The 20269-nt window shown below is 39.9% G+C and overlaps 1 protein-coding gene across 1 annotated transcript in view; it reads left to right on the plus strand.

The window, feature by feature from the left end:
• Nucleotides 1-20269, plus strand: part of SYCP2L (synaptonemal complex protein 2 like) — an 81568-nt gene that overhangs the window by 28385 nt on the left and 32914 nt on the right. The window contains exons 15-21 of the mRNA XM_024248059.3: nucleotides 2885-3030; nucleotides 4735-4828; nucleotides 5648-5775; nucleotides 6766-6813; nucleotides 8738-8888; nucleotides 9808-9857; nucleotides 13436-13565. Coding sequence (XP_024103827.3) covers nucleotides 2885-3030; nucleotides 4735-4828; nucleotides 5648-5775; nucleotides 6766-6813; nucleotides 8738-8888; nucleotides 9808-9857; nucleotides 13436-13565 — 747 coding nt within the window. The remainder of the gene's footprint in view (nucleotides 1-2884; nucleotides 3031-4734; nucleotides 4829-5647; nucleotides 5776-6765; nucleotides 6814-8737; nucleotides 8889-9807; nucleotides 9858-13435; nucleotides 13566-20269) is intronic.

Genomic DNA, 20269 nt, shown 5'->3' on the forward strand with positions numbered 1-20269 from the left:
CTCATTGTGGTTTTGATTTGCATTTCTCTGATGATCAGTGATGTTGAGTTTTTTTTCATATGTTTGTTGGCTGCATGAATATCTTCTTTTGAGATATGTCTGTTTATGTCCTTTGACCCCCCCCTTCTTTTTTTTTTTTTTTTTTTTTGAGACGGAGTCTTGCTCTGTCACCCGGGCTGAAGTGCAGTGGTGTGATTTCGGCTCACTGCAAGCTCTACCTCCCGGGTTCACGCCATTCTCCTGCCTCAGCCTCCCGAGTAGCTGGGACTACAGGCGCCCACCACCATGCCTGGCTAATTTTTTGTATTGTTTAGTAGAGACGGGGTTTCACCATGTTAGCCAGTGTGGCCTCGATCTCCTGACCTTGTGATCCACCCGCCTCGGCCTCCCAAAGTGCTGGGATTACAGGCATGAGCCACCATGCCTGGCCGAGCATTTTTTAATGTATGTGTGTTTTTTTGTTTTTTTTTTTCTTCCATAATTGCGTTCCTAAAGAGCTAAGTAAGAGGCTGGGGAAAAGGAAAAAGGTAAAAATAGTTCATTATTTTCTTTAAGAAGGTGGGTACTCAGTTACAGCTTTCAGGAGTCAACTTGCTGAAGTTAATATTTTGTAACTTCATGAATAGATCACATTTCTGTGGTTCATGGTTTTTAATTTCAAAGTGCCTCACAATTTCTACAGGAAGTAGGTATTACTCTTTCCATTCTTATAGCCAAAGAAACTGATGATTGTCTAGTAAACTCTGTAAGTAAGACTTGTTCTGTATCATAGCGCTTCTGGCTATGGAGTTGGCAGTGTAGTATGTTGGAAGCTTGATGTAGCCCTCATGGTATTTCTTCTGGCCCTTATATGTGTTTGCATTGATCCCCATGGCCCAATTAGCTAGTTACTTTTTTTTTTGTTTTGTTTTTTGAGATGAAGTCTCACTCTGTCACCCAGGCTGGAGTGCAGTGGTGCGATCTCAGCTCACTGCAAGCTCCGCCTCCCGGGTTCACGCCATTCTCCTGCCCCAGCCTCCTGAGTAGCTGGGACTACAGGCGCCCACCACCATGCCGGGCTAACAGTTAGCTAGTTACTTTTTAAGATATTTAAGATTACTTTTGTTGCATGGTTTTATAGACTTTCCCTGGAGTGATGAGTGAAATGTCTGGTAAGATTAGTATTTTGGGGAGATCATGGAGGCTTACTCTAGACCAGCACTGTCCTATAGAAATATAAGGTGAGCCAGATACTTAATTTAAAATTTTCTAGTAGTCACATTAAAGAAAAAAGTAGATTAATTTGAGCAAATTAAAAAAGTAGATTAAGTAGATTAATTTTATTAATATATTTTATTTAACCCAGAATATTATATCCTGGAATAATAATATCCAGAATATTATTTTAACATGTAATCAATATTTTAAAATTATTAATGTGTACTGAGTCTTCATAATCCGACGTGTATTTTATGCTTACAGAGCATCTCAGTTGGTACTGGGCATGCTTTAAGTACTCTGATGAGTTGGACCTCACAGATTTAGACTCACGTATGTTTCACTCTTTTTTTTCCCTTCTTTCCCTTCTCATTAATTTGTGGCCATTAGCTTTGCCTGTTCTTTCCTGGACTTTGCTGCTTTTTCTATTCTACTTCTTCCAACTTATCTTGTACTTAACATGGTGTATTCTTGGACTCTTTGTGAATTTGGTCTAAGCTATTTTCTCTTCTAAGCCCGATTACAATTTGTCAGGAAAGGGCCGGTGACCTGGGAGGAGCCTGCAAGGAGGCTATTGTTTGAAACACACACTTTTTTTTTTTTTTTTTTGAGATGGAGGCTCGCTCTGTCACCCAGGCTGGAGTGCAGTGGCATGATCTCAGCTCATTGCAACCTCCACTTAGCGGGTTCAAGTGATTCTCCTGCCTCAGCCTCCTGAGTAGCTGGGATTACAGGGGTGCACCACCACACCCAGCTAACTTTTGTATTTTTAGTAGAGATAGGGTTTCAGTGTGTTGGTCAGGCTGGTTTCAAACTCTTGACTTCGTGATGCACCCGCCTCGGCCTCCCAAAGTGCTGGGAGATGCAGACTTCTTTTTTTTTCTTTTTGTTTTTGAGATGGAGTCTTGCTCTGTCCCCCAGGCTGGAGTACAGTGGCATGATCTCGGCTCACTGCAAGCTCCGCCTCCTGGGTTCACGCCATTCTTCTGCCTCAGCCTCCCGAATAGCTGGGACTAGAAGTGCCCACCACCATGCCCGGCTAATTTTTTGTATTTTTAGCAGAGATAGGGTTTCACCGTGTTAGCCAGGGTGGTCTCCATTTCCTGACCTCGTGATCCGCCCGCCTTAGCCTCCCAAAGTGCTGGGATTACAGGCATGAGCCACCGCGCCCGGCCTACAGAATTTTTTCTAAGGTGTTTCTGTCTCTTCTTCAAGTGGAGTCCATTGAAATGGTGGTAGATTATTCCATTTTGCACATTGGGGACAGTAAGTTTTATTTTCAATTTTAGGAATAAGTAGAATTTCAGAGAGAGAGAGTGAATATTGTGCTTAGTATATTTGGGAATAAAATACCTGTTGCAGATGATAGCCTTGTATAAACAAAATGCTCTTAAAAAAACTGAATTGCAGAAGACAAAACTATCTTCATTTCTTTGCTGCTAAGGTAAGTTACTTCCAATGTTTGCAAGATCAACCACTTAATTGTGTAGTATGTGTATATGTGTAAATACACATGTGTGTCTAAAGGACAATTTCAAAGTAATGTTATTTAGTATGATTTCTTTTCAACTTCTTACCACAGAAAAATCTGGACAAATACCCTAGTGTAGTTATTTAAAATGATAAAATTTTAAAATAAAACATTGAAGTATGTTGATATGCATTGATATTCCATATTTTCTGTTAGAAACTGAGAAGATAAAGATATTTATCATTTACCTGAAGAAGCCCATGATTATCAGCTACAAAGAAGTCATGAAAATAGAAATCCATTTTGATTTGCAGTTCAACATATCACAAACTTCCATTCAAGCTTTAGGAGAAGACAAACAGGTGGCAGGTTTCATTCTTTTGGATTATTTAAAAATGTTTTAGTATGTTTCATGTCTATTAAATGTCCTTGTTGGGTTTTGATGTGAATATTTGATCAAGCAGAAAACCTGGTCTTTCGAATGCCATGTAAAAAAGAGTTGAGAGTTCTGGATTTAAATCCCAGTTTTCCCTTTTGGTGGGTCATTGTCTTGAGGTAGGATAGAAAGCCTCTTTGTTCCTTGAAATGCTTTATTCTACTTACTGTGAACAGCTGAAAGGTTTTCTAGGATAATATCACCCTGTTACCACCTTCTTCCTGGAGTCCCGAGGACACTGGCATTTCTGTCTCTCTCAGCTCCCCCAGACCTAGGGGGAGTGTATTAGTCTGTTCTCACGCTGCTAATAAAGACATACCAGAGACTGGGTAATTTATAAAGGAAAGAGGTTTAATGGACTCACAGTTCAACATGGCTGGAGAGGCTTCACAATCATAGTAGAAGGCAAAGGAGGAGCAAAGTCACATCTTACATGGCGGCAGGCAAGAGAGCTTGTGTAGGGGAACTCCCCTTTATAAAACCATCAGATCTTGTGAGACTTACTGTCAGGAGAACAGCATGGGAAAGACCCATCCCCATGATTCAATTACCTCCCATGGGGTCCCTCCCATGACATGTGGGAGTTATAGATGAGATTTGGGTGGGGACACAGCCAGACCATGTCAGGGAGTCATTAGGAATAAAGTTTCTGAGAGACTTTTTCAGCAGTTCTACCTGTTGGTCTTATCTTGTGGAAATGGTCTGTACTTCTCTAGATTGCTGTGGTCTCCAACTCTCTGACTATAATGTTTCCTATTTATTGACAGGAACAAGAAACCTTTCTGTATCACAGACAGTAGACAGGGCAAAGAAATTTGTGACAAAAGGCAAAAAATACTGTGGTAATGGCCCATAGAAAGTTGAATTAAGAGCTCAGAGACCAGATAAGGAAGTCTTGGGACAGCTTCCTTTTGGTTTGAGTTGTATATGAAGGTGTTTATATGTAGCAAAGTGCTCTGAAAATAGTTTCCAAATACTCACCTTATTTTAATGACATGGTCTTTTTACAAAAACACCATTTCATGGTTGAGGATGAGGATGAGAAATAAAGGGGAAATCAGTCACTTGATAAAAAACACCTCCTCCATCAAATTACATATGTTCTGAAGACAAGTTTGCCTTAACTCACAAAAACATCAAAATCATATGTCTTTCCACATTTTACAAAATGAATAATATGTTTTGAGGGGAGAATGAGGATTTTCCTGTGATAAAGCTGTAGTTCCCTAGAATAGGAGGCCCCTATTCTAGGGAAAGGGGTTGGACTGAGGACCCTACAGTTGGGAACTCACTGCAGACTCATCCTGAGAGAGACTCAGTGCCTGAGAGATGCAGGGGTTAGATGTTACCCAACGGGGTGAGACCTGGGCCAGAGACAGGAGAGGCTGGGAAGACACCAGGAAAGAGTGCTTAGAGCAGGGGCATGGCTAGCCCGAGCTGGTCCTGGAGGGAGATGGGGCCTGGAGAAGCCGGAAACAGTGGAATGATCCTTCAGGAGAGGACAAACTGGTAAACTTGACTAACTTCTGATTTATCAGTGTGTTTTGTTCTAAGCTTTAGGTTTTCCTTAAATTTTTTTTTTTTTTATAGATGACTATATTTCAAAGTTGACTTTTGTCTTGCATTTCAGATGTTGCCTGACCAGATGAAAATCTCCTCAGAACTTCTTAGTAAGTCTGATAAAGAAGACAGGGAGAGTCCCAGTGGCCTTGAAAGAGAAACAGGTATATTGGGAAATAACAAAATTCTGACCCTGAGTTTACTGTAAAAGCGATGAAACCTTAGTTGGAAGAGGTCACTAGAAACCTGTGGTCATATGAGTGATGCATGTCTGATAGCACTTCTGGAGGAAGAAGAGTTGCTGATAGCCTTGAATTGTTTTCTACACCTGATAAGGTGTCTCTTGTGGGTCAACTGGAAATGACAAAGGAGAAGAAATGATAGGGTTTAGGGGAGGCAGGACATGGGGGTAGGGAAGGTCTTGTCTACCCACAAAGTCGGCCCTGCACTAGACCATGTTTCTCTTTTGATTTACGCCCCAAGGCTGTTTTGCCAAGTGCCCATAGATTTCTTTTCTTTTTTTTTTTTTTTTTTTCTGAGACCTTAGTCTTGCTCTGTTGCCCAGGCTGGAGTGCAGTGGCACGATCTCGGCTCACTGCAACCTCTGCCTCCTAGGTTTAAGTGACTCTTCTGCCTCAGCCTCCCAAGTAGCTGGTAATACAGGTGTGTGCCACCACGCCCAGCTAATTTTTTGTGTTTTCAGTGGAGACAGGATTTTGCCATGTTGGCCAGGCTGGTCTCAAACTCCTGGCCTCAAGTGATCCGCCCACTTTGGCCTCCCAAAGTCCTGGGATTACAGATGTGAGCCAACACGCCAGCCTGTACCCATAGCTTTCTGATTGGAGGTTTGAGGCAGGACCTAATTACCAGGCCTTACCAAAGGATGGAGAGGTACCAGAGGGGACATCCCATGAAGACCACTGGTGAGTATGTCAGCATGTGCACGGTTATTATATTAAATGTTTTTTTCTTAATTTGTATAGAGCAGGCAGAAGAATCTACCAACATGGTGGAGTTTATGAGTGCTGAAGATGACCGTTGCCTAATAACTCTCCGCTTAAATGACCAATCTGAGCCACCCGTTATCGGGGAACCTGCCCCCGATAGTCACGTAGGTTCTTTTCTATTTTCCCTAAGCGTCGGCTGGGTTGAGAAATAAAGGGACAGAGTACAAAAGAGAGAAATTTTAAAGTTGGGCGTCCGGGGGAGACATCACATGTTGGTAGGTTCTGTGATGCCCCCCTGAGCTGTAAAACCAGCAAGTTTTTATTAGGGATTTTCAAAAGGGGAGGGAGTGTACGAATAGGTGTGGGTGACAGACATCACGTGCTTCACAAGGTAATAGAATATCACAAGGCAAAGGAGGCAGGGCAAAATCACAGGACCACAGGACTGGGGCAAAATTAAAATTGCCGATGAAGTTTCGGGCACCATTGTCATTGATAACATCTTATCAGGAGACAGGGTTTGAGAGCAACCGGTCTGACCAAAATTTATTAGGCGGGAATTTCCTCGTCCTTATAAGCCTGGGAGCGCTATGGGAGACTGGGGCTTATTTTATCCCTACAGTCTCGACCATAGAAGACGGCCACACCCAAGGGGGCCATTTTAGAGGTCCACCCTCAGGCGCACATTCTCTTTCTCAGGGATGTTCCTTGCTGAGAAAAAGAATTCATCAATATTTCTCCCATTTGCTTTTGAAAGAAGAGAAATATTGCTCTGTTCCACCCTTCTCACCGGCGGTCAGAGTTTAAGGTTATCTCTCTTATTCCCTGAACATTGCTGTTATCCTGTTCTTTTTTCAAGGTGCCCAGATTTCATATCGTTCAAACACACATGCTCTACAATTTGTGCAGTTAACACAATCATCACAGGGTCCTGAGGTGACATACATCCTCCTCAGCTGACAGGATTAAGAGATTAAAGACAGGCATAGGAAATCACAAGGGTATTGACTGGGGAAGTGATAAGTGTCCATGAAATCTTCACAATTTATGTTCAGAGGTTGAGTAAAGACAGGCATAAGAAATTATAAAAGTATTAATTTGGGGAACTAATAAATGTCCATGAAATCTTCACAATCCATGTTCTTCTGCCATAGCTTCAGCCGGTCCCTCCGATCGGGGTCCCTGACTTGCCGCAACAACCTGTGAGTACAGGGAGTGGGGCTCAAGTTTCTTATCTGTCTCCACTGGGACAGTGACAGGTGGAAGCCACCTTTCCTGGTTCATGGACCATTTTCTCCTGGCCAACCATCTGTCAGTTTAAAAAAATTTTTTTAAGACAAGGACTTGTTCTGTCATCATAGCTCACTGCGGCCTCAGCCTCCGCCTCCCAGGCTCATGTGATCCTCCTGCTTCAGCTTGTTGAGTAGCAAGAACTACAGGTGGTGCCACCAAGCCTGGCTCATTTTTAAATTTTTTATAGAGATGGAGTCTTGCTCCATTGCCCAGGCTGGTCTCAAACTCCTGGCCTTAAGAGATTCTCCCATCTTGGCTTCCTAAATCTCTGGGATGACAGGCAAGAGCCACCATGCCCCATCAGCCATCTGTCAATTTTTTTTACCATCCCCTCCTTGAGATTGTTTTTGCCTCCATGTTTGTGTATTCTCCTTTCTTTACTTTTTTTTTTTTTCTAAGACAGTTTCGCTAATGGCACGATCTTGGCTCACTGCTACCTCTACCTTCTGGGTTCAAGCGATTCTCCTGCTTCAGCCTCCCGAATCGCTAGGATTACAGGGACATGCCACCATGCCTGGCTAATTTTTGTATCTTTAGTAGAGACTGATTTCACCATGTTGGCCAGACTGGTCTCAAACTCCTGACCTCAGGTGATCACCAGCCTTGGCCTCCCAAAGTGCTGGGATTACAGGCATGAGCAACTGCACCTGGCCACACCCGGCTGTGTATTCTCTTTTCATTCAACTCGGCTTTTCCTTGGAATACATGACTTGTTTGGCTTCTGCCTCATTTCTTCATTTGGGATCTAGAGACTGAAGGAGCCTAATGTTTGGGAGTGAGGCTTAGCTCCTCCCTGGCCTGAAATGAGAATGAGTTATTAGCAGCTGAATGCTGCAGCCCCTTGAGAGGCAGGAGGGCTTGAGGACTGGACCCTGAAGATACCCAACAAACAGAACTCAAAAAAGCAAGCTCCATATTAAAATCAAGCACAAACATGTATTCATCAAAGCATTTATGAAAATTAATGTAAAAACAAAAATTTTAAAAATATGAATATCAAAGTACAGTTGAATAATCCACCAGAAAGATTAAACTTGCCCTAAATCTCTAATCTTTTATAATCCAGGCTTAATTTCAAAATGCTTTACGTTTTAAACAGAAATTACCCTCCTGGGCTGGGTGCGGTGGCTCACACCCGTAATCCCAGCACTTTGGGAGGCCAAGGTGGGCGGATCATCTGAGGTCAGGAGTTTGAGACTAGCCTGGCCAACATAGTGAAACTCCGTCTCTAGTAAAAATACAAAAAAAAAAAAAAAAAAAAAAAATTAGCTGGGTGGTGGCATGCGCCTGTAATCCCAGCTACTCTGGAGGCTGAGGCAGGATAATATTGCTTGAACACAGGAGGCAGAGGTTGCAGTGAGCCAAGATTGCGCCACTGCACTCCAGCTGGGTGATAGGGTGAGACTCCATCTCAAAAAAGAAAAAGAAATAACTCTCCTCTTTGGTTTTGGTTCTTCTAAAATGTAGAGAGGCTTGTCTTTGCAAAAAATATTCCCATACTTTCTTTTGCCATTTGACTTAGTATTTTGAAGTAGTATTAGGCACAATATTGAGATTGGTCTGCTTTTGAACAGTCATCCACCATCTCTTCTCTTGCAAACGTTTTATTAGAAAGGATTTTGTCATCCTATACAACAGCAACTTGGTTGAAAATTGACTGATGGAATAATCCTTTTCTTCCTCTCCATACTTCTTTGCCTTTATATTATATAAGAGAGCCCAGTCTTCCAGAAGGGTACTTCTCTTATCTCTAGCTTTGTAGAATATGTTTAGTTATACATAAGAGGCACTAACACCCGTCTAAAAATTCTCATTTATGATCTGTGCTTGTAGAGGTCTCATTACAGAAAACATCTCTTCTCTGAGAGTAATCAAGATTCAAGTGCCAGTGAACTGTCTTGGACCAGTAATCAAAACCAAAAAAGGAAATCCCTAAAATCATATTCTGGTAGAAAGAAGACAAGAACCAGAAGTAATTTGCGAAGTAAGTCTGGCATGTCTTCTTTTGAATCACTTTTCAAATAGTGATTTTCAAATCAGATATTTATTTTTCAGTATATAATGGGAGTGGGTCCAAAGAAATATATGATCATGGGGCCAGCTTTCCCTGCTACAGTTACACTAGAAAGGCAAAACGTACTGTGTACATGAAACAGAAGAACATGAAATTAAGCAACAATTGTTACAGATGAGTTTTGTATAAATGGAGTAGAAATTCAGATAAGAGGAATCTGTCATGAGCTGGAATCATCAGGAAAATCTTCAAGGAAGAGGTGGGTGGGACTTGAATTAACCCTTGGAAAAAAGAATAGGATGTGAAGAGGAGAGAGGGAAGCATTCTTAGGTAGGTAAAACTACAAGGGCATGCATGGTGGCTCACGCCTCTAATCCCAGCACTTTGGGAGGCCAAGGTGGGAGGGTTGTTTGAGCCCAGGAGTTTGAGACCAGCCTGGGCAATGTGGTGAGACCACACCTCTAGAAAATTAAAACATTAGCTGGGCATGGTGGCGTGCGCCTGTGGTCCCAGCTACTCAGAAGGCTGAGGCAGGAGGATTGCTTGAGCCCAGGAGGTCAAGGCTGCAGTGAGCAGTGATCGTGCCACTGCACTGCAGCTCAGACGACAGTGAGACCCTGTCTCAAACAAAACTACAAGGACACAACAAGGATGTGAGGGTGACATTCAGGGACAAAGTCTAGAGCAGAGAATTCATGCTGAGTGGTGAGGAACTGAGTGGTGAGGAACAAGGTTGAATAATCAGGAAAGGATCTTAAGAGTTGACATTTCAGGAAGCTGTAGGAAGTGGGAATTGCTTTTAGCCTTAGCATATTGGGAGAGGGAGTAGAGAATTTTTATGCCTCATGAGTTAATGTATATGTTGTGCACTTGTTTTCTTTCAATTTAGTCTTGCCAGTTTTCCCTCCCAGTAGTGGCAGTGGCCATGAGAAAGAGCAAGTAAGTACATTGTATCTGGGTTGCTGTGTGCCCTGAGTTAAACTGCATTTATTTCTCCAAAAACAACTTTCAGAAATATAAAAATAACAAAGTGTTGGTTTACTGATATGTGAATCACTGCCAATAGAAATTGCAAGGTCTTCTAAACATTTAATATGACTCTTGGGTAAGTATTTAGGGTCTTTTAATGTGGGCGTGGTGGCTCACATCTGTAATCCCAGCACTTTGGGAGGCCAAGGCAGGTGGATCACTTGAGTTTGGGAGTTCGAGACCAGCCTGGGCAACATGGTGAAACCCCGTCTCTACAAAAAATACAAAAATTAGCCAGGCGTGGTAGCACATGCTTATAGTCCCAGCTACGCAGGAGGCTGAGGTGGGAGGATGGCTTGAGCCTGGGAGGTGGGGTTTGCAGTGAGCCAAGATTGCACCACTGCGCTGCAGCCTGGGTGACAGAATGAGACCCTGTCTCAAAAAAAAAAAAAAAAAAGAAAAGAAAAAAAGATTTAGGGTCTTTTTTTTTTTTTTTTACTGTTCCCAAATGTTGCTGGAGGATGTTTATTATGAGTGATGCTAAAATTCTGGACTATTCCAATTTCCTGTAAATTTACTCTTTTGAATTTATGTTTTGATGTAAACTTGTTGGTTTAGTTCTTCCCTTAGTTTTTTAAAGGTTTTAATAGTTTAATTATTTAGACATTTATTTTGCAAGTGCTTAGGATACCTTCGGGCTTATATAAATATTGAATAAACCCTCAAAGTTTCTTCATTTCCCTTCACTTATCCTTGTTTTATATCAAAGTAGTCAAGAATAGAGACAGCAGTGTCTGCATCAATTCAAAGCCAATTTTTGCCTTTTATTCACTGAATTACCTCTCTCAGCAGTTGCTTTTTGTTTTGTGTCATATGAGCTATGTATACAGTACAGAGGATATCAGCAAGTTCAGAGCGTTTTATAAGGAGCAGCTGCTGGGATTCTGAGAGTATCGACAGTGCCTCACTTGCTCATGCAGAAATAGTTTGGTTAGGGTTTTAATCACATCTTCATCTTCTTTCTTCCATCAGCCTGGGATGTGTTGCCCTCTGTCCACCTGAAGGGCTCTCATGCTCCGTAAGGAGAGGGGTGGGTTAAACCTATGAGCCAGAGTAAGTATTTATTCATTGAATAGTTCAACCTGAAATAATGAGTTATCAGTTAGAAATGGACCCAAAGAACAGTTTCTAGTAAATACAGCTTTTATTTTAAATAAACACCAAAGAAATACCACAGCTTCAAAAATCTTTTTATTTTTTTTGAGACAGAGTCTCGCTGTGTCGCCCAGGCTGAAGTGCAGTAGTGCAATCTCAGCTCACTGCAACCACCACCTCTCAGGTTCAAGTGATTCTCCTGCCTCAGCCTCCTGAGTAGCTGGGATTACAGGCGTCTGCCACCACGCCCAGCTAATGTTTGTATTTTCAGTAGAGACAGAGTTTTGCCATGTTGGCCAGGCTGGTTTCGAACTCCTGACCTCAAGTGATCCACCTGCCTTGGCCTCCCAAAGTGCTGGGATTACAGGCGTGAGCCACCGCGCCTTGCAACAGCTTAAAAAATCTATAAATTTAAGCTGTGCCTCTGGCAAGAAATCTATGTTGATTTTCAGTGAGGGCATTGCTGACTTTCTACAAATACTGGTGTTCAAAACTATACTTCTCTCTGTATAAGAGAATAATCTACAGCAGAGGTCAGCAAATTTTTTCTATAAAGGGCCAGATAGTAAATACTTTTGGCTTTCTGAGCCATGCAATCTCTTTGGCAACTAGTCACCTCTGCCTTTGTAGCCAGAAAACAGCCAGAGACAGAATGGAAACACGTGGGTATGCTGTGTTCTAATAAAACTTTGCTTTCAAGAACAGCAACAGATTAGAGTCTGCCAACCCCGATACACAGCAGTGGTTCTCAAACTCTAGTGGCCATCACAGTGACCAGGATGGCTTGCTAAAACATAGATTGCTGGGTCCTGTCCCTAGAGTTTTGAATTGAATAGATGGGACTTGAGAATTTGCATTTCCATCAAGTTCCCAGATACTGCTCATGTGCCAATCTAGACCACACTTCGAGACCACACTTAGAGTTATCTACTGAAATATGACTTAGTGTTCTTCCAATTCAGGGATCTTCTGATCTTAGCATTTTTTTTTTTGTGGCTACTGTTTATTAGATGTGTCTTTGAAAAATTAAAAAGAGAAGCTCAATAGCATTTATACCAAACTTTGAATGAAAGCACAAGGAGAAATTTCCTATTCAGTAAAAATGCAGTCAGAATTTTATTTACTGCAGTAAAATCTCAATGAACTCCATTAATCCTCAAGAAGGAAGGATTTAGTTAATATAATTTTCCTGCTAATTAAAATTTAAATCTAGTGTCCCCTTACACTAATTCTAATTGTTAGATATTTTATTTTCTTAGCTTAGTAAGCTGAGTAAAGGACATATAATTGAATCATTGATCATTTAGGATTTTCACTGGGATCATTAGGCAGATCAGTGCTCATGCTGTAATAGAATAGAGGCAGGTAGAGCATGAATGTTTAAATGAGTAGTCACTTTGCTTTGACCCTAGGACTTTAGACAGGCACATTCCCTCTGTCTCTGTCTCGTGCACTCTGTCTCTCTCTTAACTAAATCTCTGAAATAAGCTTGCTTTATTCTCCCTCCCCTTTGGTTTTTATTAATGTATTTAAGAAAAGTACTATTATTTGAAAATGTCTTTAAGGTAATTTTAAATTAATAAAAATAGTAATGTTGTAGTTCCTAAGGAAAACATTTCTGTCTCAATATATACATTAAAAATAATTCAAAGAGTCAAGGTTTGAATCTATTGTCCATTTGAGGGGAGCAGTACTTTAACGCAGAGCACTTAGAACACAACTGGAAATTGGCTGGGTGCGGTGGCACATGCCTGTAATCCCAGCGTTTTGGGAGGCCAAGGCGGGCAGATCACCTGAGGTCAGGAGTTTGAGGCCAGTCTGGCCAACATGGTGAAACCCCATCTCTAATAAAATACAAAAAAATTAGCTGGGTGTGGTGGCATGTGCCTATAATTCCAGCTACTCATGAGGCTGAGGCACGAGAATTGCTTGAACTCAGTAGGTAGAGGTTGTAGTGAGTTGAGATCACACTACTGCACTCCAGCCTGGGTGACAGAGTGACTCCATCTTAAAAAAGATAACTGGAAATTGGAAATTCAAGAATCTGTAAGATCCTTTCCGACTGTAAAAACCAGAGTCTAGGATCAGGTGCCAGCCTTTCTCTTTTTACCTAACAGAATTTATGATTTCCAAGGATTCATGAGATTTTCATTTCTGTATCTCGAGAAAGAATAAATGACCTAGTTCAGATTCAGTACCATGGCATTAAGCTAATATCCACCCCTCAGCTAAAAACACACAGAAATTCTGAATAGAATTAGCATTTATTTTCAAATGGAGTAAATCTAATACTTAAGCTTCTTAAAGTAATATTGAAAATGTCTTAGAATATTTTGATAACTTGTTCTGAATTGTTAAGAATGCTAACATTTAAAAAAGATACTATATTTTAGGCTAAGCTTCTATCACCATCACAGAAAGACAAACCCAAGCAAAATAACACCACATCTCCAAAGACTTCTGAAGAAAAATTCCAAGATAGTTTTGCTTTTTTGACTGCTGAAGATTCTGCCCAGAAAACAGGTACATGATTTTCTGTTGACTTACATAGGAAAAAATTTGTATTTGGGAAAGGTAGTTTGAAGTAAACAAAACATTTTTATTTTAATATCTATTAAAGAAAATATGAAGATAACATTGTTCTTTACCTTAATGTCTCTTATTAGCAAATTAACAGAGGATATGATGTTTTAATTTTGCTGAGCTATTTGAGATCATCTTGTGCCCAAGAATTGCTCGTCTCTTCTTTTTTTAAAGAAGCAATACATCTCAAATGATGACCTGTAGCAGGGGTTGGTAAACATTTTTTGTAAGGTTCCAATAGTAAATATTTTTTGCTTTTTGATCCATATGGTTTCTTTTTCTTTTCTTTTCTTTTTTTTTTTTTTTTGACACCGAGTCTTGCTCTGTCACCCAGGCTGGAGTGCAATGGTGTGATCCTGGCTCACTGCAACCTCTGCCTCCCAGGTTCAAGCGATTCTCCTGCCTCAGCCTCCCATGCCCGGTTAATTTTTGTATTTTTAGTTGAGACGAAGTTTCGCCATGTTGGCCAGTCCAGTCTAGAACTCCTGACCTCAAGTGATCCGCCCACCTTGCCCTCCCAAAGTGCTGGGATTACAGGCGTGAGCCACCACGGCCAGCCTTGATCCATATTGTTTCTGTCGTAACTATTCAACTCTGCAGTTGTTGCACAAAATTGGCCATGGATAAGATGTAAGCCAATGGGGTGGCTGTCTTTCCATAAAACTTTATTTATAAAATCAGGTAGCAGACTGGATTTGGCTTGGGGGCCAGAGTTTGCCAACCCTTAACCTATAGGCTTTTTCTTAACCCTCACTGTATTTTATTTTGACTGTCTGTGTTTTTAAGTTTGTTAATAATATGATTTTATTATTATTAATAACAATATTAATATTGTTCATTATTCTGCAGTTCAGCACATTGCCAGGCATACAATGATATTTAGTAAGCACTTCAATAACAATCTGTTAGTGTAGCTGCCACTGGAAGAAAATAAGTAGGGAAAATAAAAAAGTAGAGAGGAAAATGTAACATTAAAGAATAAAAGGGGTCAGGTGCAGTGGCTCACGCCTGTAATCCGAGCACTTTGGGAGGCTGAGGCAGGCAGATCACCTGAGGTCAGGAGTTCGAGACCAGCCTGACCGATATGGTGAAACCTCATCTCTACTAAAAATACAAAAATTAGCCAGGCATGGTGGCAGGCGCCTGTAGTCCCAGCTACTCGGGAGGCTGAGACAGGAGAATTGCTTGAACTGGGAGGCGGAGGTTGCGGTGAGCCAAGATCGTGCCACTGCACTCCAGCCTGGGTGACAGAGTGAGACTCTATCTCACAAGGAAAAAAAAAAAAAGAATAAAAGGAAGGAAGAGAGCAAGATAGGGAAGAAAGGAACAAAGTTACTACAAAAGAGTAACAATCAACAAAATGGCAATACTAAGTTTTTACCTATCAATAATTACTTTAAATGGATTAAATTCTCCAATCGAAAGACACAGAGTGGTTGAATGGATAGAAAAAAGTGAGATTCAGCAATATGCTACTTACAGGGGACTCACTTTACCTTAAGGACAGACATAAACTGAAAGTGAAGGATTGGAAAAAGATATTCCATGCAAATGGCAATCAAAAGAGAGCAGGGATGTGGCTATACCTACATCAGGCAAAATAGACTTTCTGTCAAAATTTTTCATAAGAGACAAAGACTAGATGATGATAAAAGTGTTAATTCATCAACAGGAAATAGCAATTGTAAATATATATATGCACCCAACATTACAGGACCTAAATGTATAAAGCAAATATTAACAGAACTGAAGAGAGAAATAGCAATACAATAACAGAGTTCTTTAATTACCCCACCTTCAACAGTCGATAGATTATCCAGATAGAAAATCAATAAGGAAACATTGGACTTGAATAATACTGCAGACCGGATGAATCTAACTAACATATACAGAACATTCCATCTAACAGCAGTGGAACACATATTCTCCAGTGCACAGTGCACATGGGACATTCTCCAGAATTGATCATATGTTGGGCCACAAAATACATCTTAACAAATCTGAAAAGACTGAGATAATCTCAGAGGTCTTTTCTGATCACAGCAGTATGGAACTAGAAATAATAGCAGGAGGAAGATTGGAAAATTCACAAATACATGGAAATTAAACACCACTCTCCTGAATAACCAATGGATCAAAGAAATTATAAGGGAAATTTAAAAATCTTGCGATAAATGAAAATGGAAACATACCAAAATTTAAAGGGTGCAGCAAGAGCAGTGTTAAAAGGGGAGTTTATTAGCAATAAATACCTACATTAAGAAAAAAGGAAAATTCCAAGTAACTTCACCCCTCAAGAAACTGAAAAAAGAAGAAACTAAACCTAAAGTCAGCTTAACGAAGAAAATAACAAATATTAAGGCATAAATAAATGAAGTAGGTACTAGAAAGACAGTAGAAATGGTCAATGAAACTAAGAGTTTGTGTTTAGAAAGAATGAAATTGACAGACCTTTAGCTAGACTAACCAAGAGAAAGAGAGGACTCAAAAAAATTATTAATGAAAAAGGAGACACTACAACTGATACCGCAGAACTACAAAGGATCATAAGCAATTAAAACAAACAAATTATACGTCAACAAGTTGGATAACCTAGAAGAAATGGATGAGTTTCTAGAAACATGCGACCTACCAAGACTGAATATGAAGAAATAGAAAAGCTGAACAGACCCATAATGAGTAAGGAGATCAAATCAGTAATCAAACCTCCCAACAGAGAGTAGCCCAGGGCCAGACGGTTTCATTGGTGAACTCTACCAAGTATTTAAAGAAAAATTAATGCCAATCCTTTTCAAACTCTTCCAAAAAACTGACGTGGAGGGAACACTTCCGAACCCAGTTTATGAGGCCAGCATTACCCTCCTGTCAAAGCCAGATAAGAATGCTACAAGAAAAGAAAATTACAGGCCAATGTCCCTGATGAACATATATGTAAAAACCCTCAGGAATGCTAACAAAACTTACTAAATAGCACATTAAAAGGACTATACACCATGATAAAGTAGGATTTATCCCTGAGATTCAAGGAAGGTTCCATATATGGAAATCAATAAATGTGATACACCACATTAACAGAATGAAGGTTAAATTCATAGAATCATTTCAGTAGATGCAAAAAAAGCATCTGACAAAATTTAACATCCTTTCATAATAACTCTCAACAAATTAGGTACATGTAGAATGTACCTCAATATTAAAAAGACCATATATGACAAGCCCACAGCTAGCATTCCACTCAATGGTGAAAAGCTGAAAGCTTTTCCTCTAAGATCAGGAATACGACAAAGGTGCCTACTCTTGCCACTTCTGTTTAACATAGTACTGGAAGTCCTGCCCAGTTCTATCCAGGCAAGAAAAAGAAATAAAAGACATCCAAATAGGAAGATGTTAAATTGTTTTTGTTTAAAGATGACATGATTTTACATATACCAAACTGTAAAGGCTTCACCAAAAAACTGTTAGAACTAATAAATGAATTCAGTAAAGTTGCAGGATACAAAATCAACATACAAAAATCAGTTGTGGGGTTTGCCTTCGTGTTTCAACAAAACAACAAAACAAAAATCAGTTGCATTTCTAGACACTAACAGTAAACTGTCTAAGAAAGAAATCAAGAATATCTCGGCCAGGCATGGTGGCTCACGCCTGTAATCCCAGCACTTTGGGGTGCCGAGGCAGGTGGATTATGAGGTCAGGAGATCGAGACCATCCGAGCTAACACAGTGAAACCCCATCTCTACTAAAAATACAAAAAATTAGCCAGGCGTGGTGGCACACTCCTGTAGTCCCAGATACTCAGGAGGCTGAGGCGGGAGAATTGCTTGAATCCAGGAGGTGCAGGCTGCAGTGAGCTGAGATCACGCCACTGCACTTCAGCCTGGGCAACACAACAAGACTCCATCTCAAAAAAAAAAGAGAATTTCATTTATAATAGCTTACAAAAAACACATAAAAATAACCAAGGAGGTGAAAGTCATAATCTGAAAATTATAAGTCATTGATGAAATTAATTGAAGACACAAATAAATGGAAGAATATCCTATGTACATGGATTGGAAGAATTAATATTGTTAAAATGTCCTCATTATCCAAAGCAATATACAGGTTCAATTCAACTGCTATCAAATTTCTACTGGCGTTTTTCACAGAAATAGAAAAAACTATCCTAAAATTTATATGGAACCACAAAACACCCTAAATAGCCAAAGCAATCTTGAGAAAGAGGAATAAAGCTGGAGGCATCACACTTTGTGATTTCAAAGTGTATTTAAAAACTATAGTAATCAAAACAGTATAGTACTGCCATAGAGACAGGCACATAGGGCAAGATAACATTATGGGCCCAGACAGAAGCCTACACATATATATGGCCACTTAATCTTTGAAAAGGGCACCAAGAATACACAATGTGGAAAGGAAAGCGTCTTCAATAAATCTTTTGGGAAAACTTGTTATCCACATACTAAACAATGAAATTGGACCTTTGTCTTATACCATATACAAAAATCAACTCAAAATAGGTTAAGACTTTAAGATCTAAAACTGTACAACTACTAGACAAAAATAGGGAAACAGCTCTTTGACACTGGTCTTAGCAATGATTTTTTGCAGACAGCCCTGATAGCACAATAAACTTTTGGGACTATGTCATACTAAAAATCTTGTGCACAGCAAAGAAAGCAATCAATCAAATGGAAAGACAACCTAAAGAATGGGAGAAAATATTTGCAAATCATATATCTGATAATAGGTTAGGGGTTAATATTCAAAATAACTTCCACAACTCAAAAGCAAGACAACACATAACCTAATTAAAAATGGGTAAAGAAGCTGAATAGACATTTTTCCAAAAAAGATGCACAAATGGCTAATGGGTATATGTACTCAACATCACTGATCATTAGAGAAATGCAAATCAAAACCATAATGTGATATCTCACACCTGTCCAGATTAGCTATTATCAAAAAGACAAGAGATAACAAGTGTTGTCAAGGGTATGGAGAGAAGGGAACAATTGTACACTGTTGGTGAGAATGTAAATTGATGCAGCTGTTGTGGAAAACAGTACGGAGTTTTCTCAAAAAAATTAGAATTGTATAGAATCCATCAATCCCACTTGCATGTATATATCCAAAGGAGATAAAATCAGCATATTGAAGAGAGATCTGCACTCCCATGTTTATTGCAGCATTATTTACAATAGCCAGGATATGGAATCAGCCTAAGTATTGGTCAGTGGATGAATGAATATAGAAAATGTGGTATATATAAATAATGGAATACTATTCAGCCTTAAAAAAGAAGGAAATCAGGCTATATGCAACAACATGGATAAACCTGGAGGACATTATAGTAAGTGAAATAAGCTAGTCACTAAAGAACAAATACTAAATAATCTCACATGTATACGGAATGTAAAAAAATCAAACTCATAGAAACAGAATGGAACAGTGGTTGCCAGGTGCTAGGAGGTAGAGGGAAAGAGGAGATGGTTCTCGAAGGATATAAACTTTCAGGCATAACATGAACGAGTTCTGGGGATGTAATATACAGCACAGGTAGTGATGGATGTGTTCATCGATTTGAAAGTGATAATCATTACACCATATATATCTATATCAAATCATCAGAAAAGAGTAAGAGGCAATAAGGGAGGGGTTTCTAAGGGAGAGAAGAATCACAAGATTGAGGTGGAAGAATCCCTGCCCATGTTATTTGAGGCCAGATGGGCAGCTCCTTAAGGTGCCGATCTAGTTGAAGTAACTGGCTGTTAATCTTACCTACAGATGTACAAACCTAATAGGAATTCATCTTTGACACACCTGACAAAAACAAGCAATGGGGAAAGGATTCCCTATTTAATAAATGGTGCTGGGAAAACTGGCTAGCCATATGTAGAAAGCTGAAACTGGATCCCTTCCTTACACCTTATACAAAAATTAATTCAAGATGGATTAAAGACTTAAATGTTAGACCTAAAACCATAAAAACCCTAGAAAAAAACCTAAGCAATACCATTCAGGACATAGGCATGGGCAAGGACTTTGTGTCTAAAACACCAAAAGCAATGGCAACAAAAGCCAAAACTGACAAATGGGATCTAATTAAACTAAAGAGCTTCTGCACAGCAAAAGAAACTACCATCAGAGTGAGCAGGCAACCTACAGAATGGGAGAAAATTTTTGCCATCTACTCATCTGACAAAGGGCTAATATCCAGAATCTCCAATGATCTCAAACAAATTTACAAGAAAAAACCCCATCAAAAAGTGGGCGAAGGATATGAACAGACACTTTTCAAAAGAAGACATTTATGCAGCCAAAAGACACGTGAAAAAATGCTCATCATCACTGGCCATCAGAGAAATGCAAATCAAAACCACAATGAGATACCATCTCACACCAGTTAGAATGGCGATCATTAAAAAGTCAGGAAACAACAGATGCTGGAGAGGATGTGGAGAAATAGGAACACTTTTACACTGTTGGTGAGACTGTAAACTAGTTAAACCATTGTGGAAGTCAGTGTGGCGATTCCTCAGGGATCTAGAACTAGAAATACCATTTGACCCAGCCATCCCATTACTGGGTATATACCCAAAGGATTATAAAACATGCTGCTATAAAGACACATGCACACATAT

This window comes from Pongo abelii, chromosome 5 (assembly GCF_028885655.2).
Source record: "Pongo abelii isolate AG06213 chromosome 5, NHGRI_mPonAbe1-v2.0_pri, whole genome shotgun sequence".
In the NCBI taxonomy this organism is placed as follows: domain Eukaryota; kingdom Metazoa; phylum Chordata; class Mammalia; order Primates; family Hominidae; genus Pongo; species Pongo abelii.